This window comes from Cricetulus griseus, chromosome 4 (assembly GCF_003668045.3).
Source record: "Cricetulus griseus strain 17A/GY chromosome 4, alternate assembly CriGri-PICRH-1.0, whole genome shotgun sequence".
Classification (NCBI taxonomy): domain Eukaryota; kingdom Metazoa; phylum Chordata; class Mammalia; order Rodentia; family Cricetidae; genus Cricetulus; species Cricetulus griseus.
In genome coordinates, this window is record NC_048597.1 from 53,131,056 (window position 1) to 53,146,545 (window position 15,490).

Here is a 15,490-nt window from a genome sequence, read left to right on the forward strand (position 1 = left end):
CTGTGAAAGAAAAAGGGTAGGTTCCTTACATACAATTTTATAAACCATGTCCAGCAAATGCATGAAATTCTTGATTTAATCAAATAAATAGACAAAAATGTTTTGGAAGGTGACTCCTAGTGTTGGCAGGGTATTATGAGATATATTGTTCCTATGTATGAAAATCTCTAGATCATCAAAACTCTGAAGAAATATTTAAATATATATACAAAGGCTAAAAAAATGCAGACCGACCAATTTCACTTCTAATAATTTTCTTACTGACACAATTAAATATCTAAAGATGTATATTCAAGGATGTTGTAACATAATATTACAGTGCTAACTACTTAAATAGTATGTCACAATAATAGACTGAATAAATAAATAGAGTCATTTAACTGACAGGATTTCACTAATTTTGAAAATAAAAAATTTGCAAAAATTATTTAGTGACATGTATTGTCAGGTGAAAATAAAATCAAGAGATATAATACAAATTGTTCTAAAATTTGTATTTATTTACATAGAAATATAAATTATTTAGAAATGTTAAAATTTCAATAGTGATTTTCACTGCATGGTATAATTTTGTCTTTTAACTTCTTAGGTTTATTGGTTTTCTTTCTCTTTTGGTTTTAAGGTTTATGGGGGCTGGAGAGATGGCTCCACAGTTAAAAAGCACTAGCTGTTCTTCCAGAAGTCCCAAGTTAGATTTCTAGCACCCACATGGTGGCTTACAACTATCTGTAACTCTAGGTCCAAGAGATCCAATGTCCTCTTCTGGCCTCTGCAGGCACCAGGAGTGCATGTGGTTAATAAACATATATGCAGGTAAAACACTCATACATTTTATAAAAAATTAAAAGTTTTAATTTTTTACATGTGTCTGCATATATGTATGTGCAGCACATGCATGCCTGATGCATAAGGGTGTCAGATCCCCTGTACTAGAGTTAGGGATGGTTATGAGCCACCACATGGATACTGAGAATGGAACCCAGGTCTTTTGCAAAAATAGCAGTCTAGTTCAATAGATCAGGGGTTAACCCCTGATCTATTGAACTAGACTGCTATTTTTTTCTTTTGTTAAATTTAATTTTTATTACATTTATTTAATGTCTATATGTACATGCATGCATTATATTTGTGGGGATATAGCAGTCATGGAGCATGTATGATCAGAGGACAATCTGAAGGAGTCAGTTTTCTCCTTCCACCATGTTGGTCCTGGGAATTGAAAAGACATCAGGCTGGATGGAAGACATCCTTACCCTGCTGACCATCTAGTCTACCCCCAGGTTTAGGTACTTTTCAACTGTTGACTAAATATACACTATTTTATAACTGGCTATAAAACTTTGTGTTCAAAAGTATTTTATTTAATTATAATTTCCATATTTTCTGCTGTCATTTTTCAAATTGCTTCTTTTTTATTTTTAAAAATTGCTTCTTAATGACTGTAACCCAGTCTTTAATACCTCCTATACGTCACTATGTAAAGCATCACAAATATTAGTATACAATATATATACTCACAATACTTTTAGACATGCATAGAGGAAAACCAGGAAGATATAGAAAGAGAAACAGGATATACTATTTACTTCACTTAAATTAATTTGCATATCTCCCTCAAGAGTATGTCTTCTCTTGAGGACAAGAGATAAATACTTCAAAAAGCAAAAAAAAAAAGTTTGAATCCAGGGGGGTTTACATAGTGAGACCCTGTCTCAATAAAACAACACTACACTCAGGCAAAATAGCCTCCAAAAAAAATAAGTTAGTATACCATAGAGATACTTATATATCCATGTTAATTGTTGCACTATTTACAATGGCTAAGAAGATAGCAGCCTAAATGTTTATCAATAGATACAAGAATAGAAGAAATGTGGACCTATAGACAATCATTTTATTCAGCCACAAAGAAAAAATGAATCCATGACATTTGCATAAAATGAAGGAAATTGAAAATCATTAAGTAAGCCAGACTGACAAATATACAGAACCTGTATTTAATTTTGGGTGTATTTTTAATGAAACTAGAAAGAAGATCATGAGAGGGGAGGGATGAAGAAAAAGAGTCTATTCAGGGCAGGGGAAGAGAACCAGTCAGAGGTTGAGACAAGTGAAGTATAGTGAAGGCAGTGAAGGAGAGGGTGAGTTAAAGTGTAACAGCACGTGTGTGTAAAAATGCTATAAAGATACTATTTTTATGCTAACTTTAAAATAATTAAAGATAGAATATTAATTAAATCCCATACATGCACTTCTACATGGACAAACTCATAATCCTGAGGTACTTTTTTTTTCAATGTAGTGATGTAGATTGTATGCTAACAATGCATTCTAGCATTGAGCTAAACCCTAGTCTGTGGAGAGATTTTAAATAAAGATTTTAATCTTGAAAGGAAAAGTAAACAGGCAATTTAGCAACTACTATGGGGCCAAACTTAAATATCTGAATCTACTGTTTTGGGGTATCTTTAAAGATAAAGGGACAGATGGCTGAGGACGATGGAAGGTAGGATCCCTAAGCAAAACTACCTGAATTCACTTACAGAAGGCATTACTAAGAACATTCAAACATTTTGCAAAATAGACATGGTGATCCTCAAAATATTCGGTATTTCTCAAATTCTGGCCACAGAAATGCTCTTTTAAGATATTTCATTTTATTTTTATTTATTTCCTAAGAGACAACTTGTAGGAAAAAAAAAAAAGCAATGCTATCTGGATAATGATAGCAATGCTTCCCATGAGTGTTATTAATTAATATATCCGTCTGTCTAGAATTATAAATTTTAAGGGCAGAAAAATATTTTTTCATCCTGTAATTTCAAGTGTCATATACTAGAACCTTTTATATTACTACAAATGTATTGTTTCAATCTTGTGAGGCACATAAACCTCTAGTCATACATTCATTTAAATGTTGCAGTGCTGGGGAGTCAACCTAAGGTCTTATGCATGCTAGACAAATGCTCTACCACTGAACTATATCCAGTTCTCCTTCACTCTTTGTGGCAGGGTCTCTGCTAAGTTGTGTAGTAGTAGTAGTAGTAGTAGTAGTAGAGAATAAGGAGGAGGAGGAGGAAGAAGGAAGAAGGAGAAGCAGAAGGAGAAGCAAAAGAAGAAGAAGAAGAAGAAGAAGAAGAAGAAGAAGAAGAAGAAGAAGAAGAAGAAGAAGAAGAAGAAGAAGAAGAAGAAGCCACTACTACCGCCTTGTGCTCACTCTGAAGCCCAGGCTAGATTTAAACTCATTCTACCTAGGTTTCCTGAGTAGCTGAGATTACTGGCCTGTGTCACAATCCACAGCTACTATCTCTATTCTCTAGATTTGAAATTTGAGGCTACGAGTTAACTTGTCCAAGACCACTCAGCCAGTATATTACTGAAGTCAAATACAAACTCAAGTCTGTTTCTTTCTCTCTACATCTACACACATACACACCCACCCACCCACCCACCCCCACACCACAACACCCAATTCTGGGATACTTTCATAAAGTACTATTCTGTGTGTGTACTGTGTGTGTGTGTGTGTGTGTGTGTGTGTGTGTGCACGTGCGAGCGCATGTGTGTGTGCGTGAGCGCATGTGTGTGTGCTTTATGTATGTGTATATTGTTTCACACATGTACTTTATATTGTTTATATAAATATTCTAGATATATACATTAAGTGGATACACACACACACACACACACACACACACACACACACACACACACACATTTGATGCATGTTTGAAAATCTAATACTTTCTTTGATAACAATACTCATGCCCGATAATATTTACAACTTGTCTTTAAATTTCTCTGAAAGAAAATTTTCATGGGTTATCCACTAAGTAACACAGCAAGAGTGATCATGTGACAATGTAGTGTTTTGAGCATAGAGCTATTTTTAAATGTTTTTATAAAAAAAATGCAGCTGCAGTTATTAAAAGATTGGTTTCAGTTTTAAAGTTTACTTCTGTAATATGTCAGTTTCATTTTAGTGAGTTAAATTTGGCTTTAAGTAATGATGGATGAAAATAAATTCACCTTTGAGATGGCTCTACTTTTCAATCAATGTTAAATTTTTTTCCATTTATTTTTGCTATAGTTCTTTCTGTAACCTTTAAGAATGTGGCTAGATTAGTCATATCAGAAAGTGACCCATATCTTCAGTATTTCATTTTTCATAGTACAACTGAAGAAGAGGTCAATAGTTTTGTTATAAAGGATCACATCTACCCATGCCATATTTACTCAGGAAAAATTGTTTAACATCTTTAATCTTTATGAAGTCATATATTATCATAATTACATATGAGCACTTAAGAGAACTGTTGGTTTTGAGAATTTAATAATGTAAATATCCCTGGCTCCCTCTTCAGTATTGGCCCACAAACCTGGACAGGAAGTGGACAGGACTGAGTATTGGATTCCATCAGATTTGTCATATTATGCCCTTTGTTCTGAAAGGGTACCTGGTTACTTGAGCATTGGTACTCAGTAACACTATGGAACAGAATAAATACAAGAATAAAACAAAACACATTAGGAAAGTAAGAAAAAGAAAAACCCAAAGTAATAAAACCCAGCTATTTCCACTCAATTGTGCTCTGGTAACACCCTCATATCACTGTTTCTTTTCTTTCTTTCATTTTTTTGGGGGTTGGGGTGGGAAGAGCATGGGTAATTACAGGTTTACACACAAAGCTAGATCATCATTTCAATCAAAATTGTTGGTTTGGTTTTTCTACCTGAAACTCCTCTGCAAAGCAATCACAGCAGACGGAAGCTTCTTTAATCTCTTTCTGGTCTGGAAACCTTTCCAATAAGCTTGAATCAAGCAAGCTGCTTTATGTAGTTTCTGAAATTATAGACCAGAAACAATTTTGATGCATCTCTTTAAAAGTCTTTTTGAGAAGTTTATCTCTTAAAATACCAGGGCAGGGTAAATGCTAATCCTTACCTCTAAACAGATGGGTAGCAGGAAACACTGAGTTCATCAGGCCCAGAATGCCCAAGTATACTATACCTCACTTTCCAGATACAATAAATTAATTTGGGGTAATATCTAAAACATATCTGAGATAGTCCAGTTAGCTTCAAATTCTCTCTCTGATCTTACTTCCTTTTCAAAGATTTCAAGTCTTGCCTAATTTTTCATAATCTATTTTGAGCTAATGTCTTGTTTGGTTGCTCATGTTTTTTTAAAACTCAATCTTGTTGGATAGTTCATAGTGAACAAAGTATGATCCTTCTGCCCTAGCCTCTGATGTACTAGGATTAAAAGTGTGTGTCACCATGCCCAGAGAGCTAATTTGTTAATGTTTTTATTTAGTGCTTTTAAAATATTATTTTTAGTTATGTGCCTGAGTGTGTTTGTGGATTTGTGCATACTTGCTGAGGCCAGAGGCTTCAGATTCCCCCTGAAACTGGAGATGCAGGCTTTTGTGAGCATCCTACATGGGTGCTGGCAACAGAACTCAGGTCCTTTGCAAGAGCAGTACACACTCTTTAACCGTTGAGCCACTGCTCCTGTCCTTTTAGTATTAATCAACTTTATTAGACAACATAAGCTCTGTTGACTATTTGTGAGTAGTTATGAAAATATGTTTTAATTCTGTAAGCTTTCAGGATGCTGTTTTGAGTCTGTCAACCACATGTATAGCTTTAAAAGTAGTCTATGGAAGTACAGAATTTTTTCCCTTTATTCTCTTCCTTCCAAATGTCTCTCTTCATCCTCCTGCCTAAAATGGACTTCCTTTCAATTATCTTTTGGTTTAAGACTTTAGGTATACAATAATCTCATTTCCTTTTACTTTAAAATACTTATATTATTTTAAACTCTATTTTCCATATATATTTTAAGGCCTTACCTGAAGATAAGAAAAATGTGTGCCTCTTTCTATAGAAGTTACCTAAAGCCTTCATTCTGAGTATATATTGAGGAAGTCTGATAAAATAAAACCTGTCATACCTCAAACATAATTTTTATTAGTATAATTTCACATAAAGAGTAAAAGTGTATTATTTTGTATCAATGAATAAGGAGGCTCACCATAGGTGGTCATATATATACATTTTGCCAAAATGAGAGATATTTTTCAGGCAAATGAAGTTTAAATAGCTTACAGATAAAAGAATAAGTAGGGGATTTCAAAAGACATTCTGAAAACCCTGCTCAAATCTGTAAGTAGATATAAAAGGGAGACTGAAATTGTGTTTATGTGTAGATTGAATGAAGCAATACAATGAAAATTGCAAAAGATTTTTATCACCTAGGGATAATATTTTTGCTTAAAGTGTTAAGAGAAGGAAAGTGAGGCATATTTAAGGAGAACTGAGGTTCAATACAGTTATCAAATATCACACAAATTAATTTTTATATACCTGTTCTTCTACTTCCTGATGGATCTTTGGGGTTAAAAGATCAACGAGCTGTCTAAGTTCTCGACTAAATTCAGTCATAGTTTCCTGCTTATTTAGCAGACTTGTAAGTCCTGAAATATAATAACAAGACATAACAATTATCAATAAAGTAACATTTTGTTATCTAACTATTAATGAAGTTTAAGTCTGGTCAGAAAATGAATAAATATAACAACATGATTACGTATATGTTCTGAGAATTTTTATGTCCCTGATTTATGAGATCTGAATGTAAAAATATTTCTAGACAATTTCTTTATTAAAAAGGGGGGCAGTAGGCTCACTGCAGTAAGTCAGAGTAGAGAGAATTTGTTTTCCTTTCAACACAAAAGCCTTAAATTGAAACATTTTAAAGAAGATAGCTATTGTAAGCACATATTCCACAAGGTATGTCTACCTTGTGGAAGCACTTAAGTAGGCTATTATTAGCTACTATTAATTAAAGAAAATTTTTATTAACCAATTTTTATTATACTAACATCTATAATCTGGAAGTAAGCCAAGAGGTTTCTGAGCAAATACAGAAATGCTATAAAATTAGGACACTGAATTTTAATTCCAAAATAATACAGTAGTCATGAAAGGGAGAATGTAACCTTTGTATCCAAGGCATGTTGGAATTATGCCTGATATAATAAATATAAATAAGCAAATAAAATTGTCTTGTAGTGAACATTAAGGGCTGTCATCATATGAATCTTTGCATGCCTTATATATTCTTTAAGATCCAAGTTCTCAGAAGCACAATTGCAAAATATCTTGGTAAACCTAAGTAAATTCTGCTGTTGCAATTTTATCACTCAAAGAAATGAAGAGACATTAAGGTAAAATTCACATTTTCTTGCTTTTTTTTTTTTTTTGGCTGGGGGTAGGTGGGTGGTGTTGGGGCAGGATCTCACAATGTAGCTTTGGCTGTTCTGGTATTCATTATGTACACCAGGTTGGTCTTGAACTCATAGAGATCTGCCTGCCTCTGACTTCCAAGGGCTGGAACCAAAGGCATGCATGCACCCCCACACCTGGCATGAACATTCACAGTTCTGGAGGACTGCAGCTGCAGTATTGAAAAAAAAAAGCATGCCTGGCATAATAACAACTAAAGGTCTAGTAATGGTACTTATTCTACCTCTTTTCTTACAATATATGAAGTAATTAAAATGGCTATAGTAATAATAGATATAAGGAAAGTGACTAAGGTGCCTTTCAAATCATCAAGAATGATTAAGGTCTATTCTAACGGATTAATAATTAAACAGACACTACAAATTTTAAAAGTCCCATGTAGCATCCTATATTAAGCATATTTAATGAACTAGAAAACAATATTTTACTATACTGAATACAAATATATTGGTTAACAAAGAATATAAAGCTAATATAACTTTGGCTGGTAATTGTGAAACTACAATCTAAGTAATCTTGAACAAATTTCCTAATTTTTCTATGCCTCTTATTCCATACCTATAAGGATAAGAATATCCAATATACCAAAGGAATGTTATAAAAATTAAGTCTAAGTATGTATAATAATGCCTTACAATCAGTTAGTGTTCAATTAAATGAATGCTCTCACACAAGAATGGTAGTTAATAATGAATTCATTTACTCTCAAGATTTATGACTTTTCAATTGTATGTGTTAGAGTTTGGAATGTAAAGTATATTTTGTTATTGCTTTTTTGAGTAAAGGCAGTGAAGAAGTAAGAGATAAATTATTAATTGGTTAACAATGCATAGTTCTACTTTCTTCTAGAGTAAGTTCTGATAAGGTCACAAACATCTTTGATCATTATTTTACTACACTATTTTGTGTATCCAATATAAAAATTTTTGTCAGAGGGGGGTAAACAGTTATTATAATCACATCAATAAAATATGCATGCTATCTGTAGATTGTACAGTGACATCTGTTCTAAAATGGCATATGTTATAATAGGTTTGTCTGCACAGTTCAGATATTAACATTTCAAAATATAAAAAATTTTGTCATTCATAAACTGTCAATACATTTTGTCTTTGAGAATACCAAGAAAAGAAAAATACATATGACCCACCTTTATAGCAGGCACTCAGTCTCAGTAAAATCAAAATTTCCTGATGGGATTCAGCTAGCACTAGCAGGAGCTTTGTAGCAATACTTCTTATGACTGGACTAGGAGTTGATAAAAGCTTGAAAAGAATTTCATCTAAAATAGAATGCAGGGTTTTCCCCTCTATTTTGAGTAAATCACCACTAATAGGACAGAATAAAAAAAAGCATAATTACTAATTCATATATGGTTATCACAACAAATTTAAAATAAAAGGTATAGTAACTTAAATGCCTTATGTGTGGCCTGATCCATGAAGATAGCCACTTTTTAAAGCATATAAATTGTTCTAATAATTTAACTATAGCATATTAAGTAACACTTCTGATTTCCTACTGTGAGTAAGGGACCATATTAGGTCCAATAGAGAATACAAAGCAGATGAAGTTCCCCTCTTTCCTCTCAGAGAAACTTATAAAATAGAATATAAAAAAACTAAGATTAATTAAGTACTTCAAAAGCTTCAAGGTAACAAATCACAAGACCACAGTTAGATTCAATAATTAAATGATATACAAAACCATGTGCTTAATTTATAAAGAGCATTTATTTCCTTTGGCATTTATTATCATTTTTCATTACTGTTTTGGACTTTTTACTTTGCTTGTATATTTTGAAGTTTGTTCTTGGGTTTGTGAAAGAAAAACAACATAAAGTTTGGTGGGTGGGAAGAAGTGGGGAGGATCTGAGAAGAACTGGGAGAGGAGGGAAAAAATGTTCAAGCAGGGTGGTGGCTTAAACCCAGCACTGGGGGGTAGGGAGAGCACAGAGGCAAGCAGATCTCAGAGTTCATGGCATCCAGGGCTACACAGAGAAACCCTTTTTAACTTGTTGCATTAATAAGCATAAAGGTGCTCAAATCACTCCGGTGTGATTTTTTTAATGACAGTAAAAAATGTTATCCTTCTAAATTTTTACATTCTTGTATTTCTTTCCTGATCACTCTTGCTGTAGGTTCATTTCATTCATCTCAGATTCAACTTATGATTTCACTTACTTTTTTCTATTGTTTTCATTGACTTTATTGACAATGATTACTGCTTTCATGTTTATTGCTTTTCCTTCTTTGGCTTAGAGTTTATTTTTCCCTTATTTTCCTAGTTTACTTAAAGCAGAATTGATAATCATGATTTGAGATTTTTCTTTCCCAATATTGATATTAACATAAAAATTTTAAGCATAGTTTGAATTAAGTTGTACCTCAGAAACTCAGAAATTCTTTTCTTTCTGTTTCTTTTATGTTCATTCATTTAAAAATGATTTCTAATTTTACTTTTGACTTTTTGTTTTGTAGGTTATTTAGGTATATAGTATTTCTTCCATTATTTGGGGACTTTTCAGAGATCTGCTTGTCACTCATTTCATCCTGACTCCATTTATAGCACAAACTTTTGTTATTTAAATCCTTTTACGTTTACTGAGAGTTGTTTACAGGCACAGGATATACCTTTTTGAAAATGTTCCCTTTGACTTTGAAATAGGTAGTTCCCAAGCTTTTTTTTTTTTTTTTTTTTTTTTTTTTTTTTGTATTCTGCCTTGTGAATTTTAGTCATCTTGCTTTCCCTAGATTCCTTGCTTTACTTCTTTAAATCAAGCTTCCCTGCTATATCACATCCTAAGTATTAACCCAGGGGAACTGTGAAGCTTTTTGTATAGTTGGGATATAGAGTGTGAAAAGCTCAGTCTCAAGGAAGGAGCTATTTGGACCTGCTGGAATGTTTAAAGGGAGGTCCAGAGATCACTAGGGGCATGTTCCTTTTTCTCTTTTACTTCCCAGCTATAAGGTGAGTAGCTTTGCCCTGCCACTTCTTCTCACTGTGATATGATGCCTCACTTACAGGCTCAAAACCAAAGGGCAAATAATCATGTAATGAGTAGAGACTCCAAAACTGTGAGCCAAAGTAAACCTTTTCTTTTTATAAATATCTCAGGTTTTTATTACAATGATAGAAAACCCCAACCTTACTGATTCTTTTCCCCCTTCTGGGCTTTCATTCATACATTGAGTCATGTTCAGTTTAGAACTGATTCTTCATGATTTGTCTTTTTCTTTTCCCCACTGATCTAGTAAATTCATCTCTATAATTCTATTTTAATCCAAAGTAGAAATTAAGTTCTGAGTGATTTTAATTAATATCTATTCCCTATCACCAGTGCCAAGATTTTATCACTTTACTTGAATTGCTATGGTTGCTTGTGCTACAGTTGCTTGTTCAGTTTTTTTTGTTTTTGTTTTTGTTTTGTTTTGTTTTGTTTTTTTTGCATTGCTGGCAACAAATTTAGGGTATTTAACATCCAAGGCAAGTGTCCCACCATTAGGACACCACCCTAGTCTTCCAGTTGTCTTCTTTGTCTAGAGCAGTGGTTCTCAACATAAAAGTTATAAGCCCTTTATGTGTCAGAGCCCGCTGTTATTTGTTCCATTCACATCTTGACGTAAGATCAGAAAGCTCAAACCTATTCTTACTCCTCAAGGTTGAAAGACAGGATGTTTGGCCTAAGGTGTGGCTACTGGATGTCTTGACCCTCAAGACTTAATAACAGGATGTTTGGCTTAGGGTGTGGTTGCTTGATGTTTTGGGTATTGGGAAGATAATTATGTTTGTCCCTTGTATCATGAGTCTTTTGCCCTCTCCTTTTGACTGGGAACTATGAGTAATAAACTCTATCTACTGTCTCTTGTCTATTTCTTCCCTCAATCAACACTCCCCTTCTCAGAAATTACAGATTCGTCAGCTGGACCCAGTAATTAGGGGTCGAATATCAGCTCTCCTGCATATCAGATATCTGCATTACAATTCATAACAGTAGCAAAATTACAGTTATGAAGGAGCAATAAAATAATTGTATGGTAAGGGGGTCACCACAACATGTGGAACTATATTAAAGGCTTGCAGCATTAGGAAAGTTGAGAACCACTGGATTAGAGTTTTGTTCTCATCTTCTCTCCATTAGTAACTAGAGTAATAAAACTGAAATGTAATCAGACCATATCCATCTACTTAAAATAAAAAACCAAAACTTCAATGGTCCCCATTTCCTACAGAATATGATTGTTTTCTTAACATAGCATATCAATATTTTATAATGTAAATCCCTTCAAAATTTGCTGGCCATACCTAATACTGAACTTTAAATACCAGCAAGATGAATCATCCCTACTTTTTACCCTCAGCATAATATTTCTTTCTTATCTCTGACTTTTGCATATGTTGTTACTTTTTTCTTTCTCCTGCTTTATCTTCATCCTCCCTATACAATTTTGAAGTTTCATCTCAGATTTTAATTTCTTTAGGATGCATTTTCACTCAGTTTGGGTAAGAAGCACTTTTAATACTTGTAGATAATTTAACACTGCAAATTAATATGTAAAAATATAACTATGTCTGTCTCAATATTCACTCATTGAAGACAAGATTTATATTTGAATAAGCATTGCAAATATAATGAGAAACAGAGTAACTGTGGCACACAGTAGCCAATAAATAAACCCATACTTGAGTGAAATAATGACTAATTCCCCTGTTTAATTTTACTGTGATCCTACTATTTTTCTTTAGGTATCACTCCAATTCTTTCTTCTAAGCCTGAGATTTTCTAGCCCTCTGAGATAACAATTTGATAACAAATTTCTAACCTCTTGCAGTATTTTATATGAACTTTTTCCAAAAGTCAATCAGAAGAGAACTTAAATTTCATGTACACATTGTCTGTAAAAGATTGACAAATTATAATAAAATTAGTAATGTTTCTGATTAAAAATTGTGTAAATTAAGTCACCTGTTGATCTGCAGTATATTCTGTAGCAGAGACATGACTGTAGCTCCTATTTGAACATTGTCAGTTTGCAGTAAGTGTAAGAAATGATCACTCTGCAGTACTAAAAGAACAGAGAGAAAAAGAAATGTTAAAGACTCTATAATAACCTAAATAAGATTGTCTTTTTTAAATCAAATCAAAGCATGCTCATTTGTGCTAAACTTTTGGCATTATAAACCCTAAAATAGTTTTATAGATACAGGCAGTTTTAAATGACCATAAAGTTAAGAGTCATTCCATTTTTATGAAATTAGAGTCATTGGGGCATCTAGAAATACCAAGCTAAAAATTCGTTATTACTTCTTTTAAGTTGAACATAACATCTCCTAAATCTGAATCTTTTTTTCTAGCAATGAGTTTCATTAACTAAATAATAAAACACCGAATATTTTTTTTAGGTTTCTGATTTTCAGGCTCTGATTAGCCAGTTACAAAAATTTTGTGCTCAGTCCATACATGAGTTGCTTAACCTCTAACTTGGCTACATCTGTCCTGGCTATTTTATGTCAACTTGATACAAGCTAGAGTCAGAGAGGGAGCATCAATTGAGAAAATGCCTCCATAAGATCAGGCTGTTAGCAAGACTGTAGGGCATTTTCTTAATCAGTGATTGATATGGGAAGACAGCCTATTGTGGGTGGGGCTAACCCTGGGCTGGTGGTTCTGGCTTCTATTAGAAAGCAGATTTAGCAAGGCATAAGGAGCAAACCAGTATGCAGCACTCTGCACTGGCTCCTGCCTCCAGGTTCCTGCCCTGTTTGAGTCCCTGTCTTGACTTCCTTCAATGATGAACAGTGATGTGGAAGTGTAAGCCTAATAAACACCTTTCCTCCCCAAGTTGCTTTTGCTCATCAGATAAGCACAATAGTAATCCTAACTAAGACAATCTCCCACAATCTCCATTTCATCATCTGTGAAACTAGAAATACATAATTCTCATACTATACTAAGGCATAATGTACCAGAAAAGACTATGTTCCCAAGAAATGTCAGTTTCTGTTGCTTACATCAGCTGAGCACAAGAATAATTAAAAGTGAGATCAGATATGTTTCAAGCTTGCCCTGATAAGACTACCCTGGCTTTTCTAAAAATATCTTTATTCTTTCCTTTCCTATCTCCTGAAAGATCAGATTTGCTCTTTTTCACACCAACTCCTATTCTTCATTTATACTTATAGTCCAATTAGTCACTATATATACTTTTTAACAATTTAGAAAAAAGTATACTTATATATTTTACATTGTTACATTTTAATTTAAATTATTTAATTACTACTCATATTGACATATGCATCCCCCCATTCCCTCGTCCTCCCATCCTCCCATGTTCCCCACTCAACTCCCCCTCACTCCTCCCCAGAGATAGTGAGGCCCTCCACCAAGGACCTTCAAAGTCTATCATATTGTTTGGGGGAGGGCCTAGGCCATCTTTGATGTATCTGGCCTGCAGCAGTATCCCTCCATAGGAAATGGGCTCCCAATAACTACAACAAGTGTATCTTCTATTTGTGTGCCATATTTTACTAATAACTCTAGAAGTATCCAGGAATTTACTAAAATTATACAGCATCTAGTTCATAAACTTTCCTTTTCCTCCACTGAAAACTATAAAGGAGTTACTGCCTCTTATTTTTATACTGTTTGCCTTGTAATTCCTTAGTTTCAAAGTAGATGAGTACTTGGTACAGTAATTCCTACTCCATTACCACATTCACAAAAGGGCCTATAATTTATTTAAATTTTTGCAATAAAAGTTTCAAACATACTTAAAAGCAGACAGGATAATGTAATAAATCTTCATGAGTTAATTAATTTTAAAAATCAATTCATGGCTAAACTTGTTTTACCTATACCATCTACTTCCATTTTAGTTTGAAACAAATCTAAGACACCAGATTATTTTATTCATAAACATTTCAAATACACATAAATATATACAGATGCATATATATAGCCTAAAAGAACTAATGAACAAAAATGCATAATCATTATATCATTTAATGAAAATTACCTCTTAATTTCATCAAGAAACCAGACAACCATTCCAACCACTTAAGTGTTTTATGAATTTTTAAATCTCTTTCAGTCAAGAGTCAAATAAGCCGGGCATTGATGGCGCATGCCTTTAATCCCAGCACTCAGGAGGCAGAGGCAGGTGGATCTCTGTGAGTTTGAGGCCAGCCTGGTCTCCAGAGTGAGTGCCAGGATAAGCTCCAAAGCTACACAGAGAAACCCTGTCTCGAAAAAACCAAGAAAAAAAAAAAAAAAGAGTCAAATAAGATCCATGGAACACGGTTGTGTTTCAAATTAAAAAAAAAAAACACTAATTATTTTTCCATTTTATTTTCTTTATAACTTATGGGGGGTATCAAGTAAATTGTCCTCTGACAGGGTTGATTTTGTTAATTGCATTCCTGGAGTATAATTTGTTTCTTTGATTTTTCTCTCAATTGGTAGTTGGCATTAGAGGATTAAAATGATTCAGGTTTGAATTTCTGGCACATATATTTTATCTGTGATGTTATGATAGATAATCCAGCTGCCTCTTTTATGATGTTGATAGGCATAGGTAGGTAATTACTAAATCTGCTCATTCATGAGAGGTTGCAAAATAGGTGGTATTCTTTCATGCCTTCATTTAGGAGCTGAAATAACTTTCACATAGAGAAAATTTTCATTGATGTACATGTTAGAATAAAAGCTATATTCTTCATTTTACAGTTTAAAAACAATGCATTAGTTCTTTAGCTGACTTCAATGGTAACATTTGGTGTGCCTAAGTTCATTGCAGTTATTATTGTTATTATAGCTCAACTTTTCTCTATTTGGCTAGTAGAAGCCTCTTAAACTAAAATAAAAATTTCCCTTTATCTGCTGAGCCATTTCACCAGTCCTAATAGAGGCCTCCTTATGTTGGCTTTTTCAGTCCTTTTAATCCTTATAAATTTTAATTGCTTCCTTTACGTTTGGCATTCAAGACGCTTCAAGTTCATTTGTTTATTTTCTATCCCAGGCCTAGAAGTCAATAATTTCTTCATAGGTGTGAAACATTTTATAGGGAAAAATTATTTAAAACTCCATTTCAATGTATATATTTTTTGCAGATTAATTATATAAACATTTAACAAACATTTGATACATTATCATTTCATATTAATCCCAGACACACTATCA

At 33.4% G+C, this 15,490-nt stretch overlaps 1 protein-coding gene across 2 annotated transcripts in view; it reads right to left on the minus strand.

Annotated features, from left to right (window-relative positions):
- Iqcb1 (IQ motif containing B1) overlaps window positions 1-15,490 on the minus strand; it is a 45,189-nt gene that overhangs the window by 13,525 nt on the left and 16,174 nt on the right. For both annotated transcript variants that reach the window (XM_027412741.2, XM_027412742.2), the window contains exons 7-10: window positions 12,278-12,377; window positions 8,462-8,640; window positions 6,370-6,479; window positions 4,734-4,843 (exon numbers count right to left, since the gene is read on the minus strand). In XM_027412741.2, the coding sequence (XP_027268542.1) occupies window positions 4,734-4,843; window positions 6,370-6,479; window positions 8,462-8,640; window positions 12,278-12,377 (499 nt within the window). The remainder of the gene's footprint in view (window positions 1-4,733; window positions 4,844-6,369; window positions 6,480-8,461; window positions 8,641-12,277; window positions 12,378-15,490) is intronic.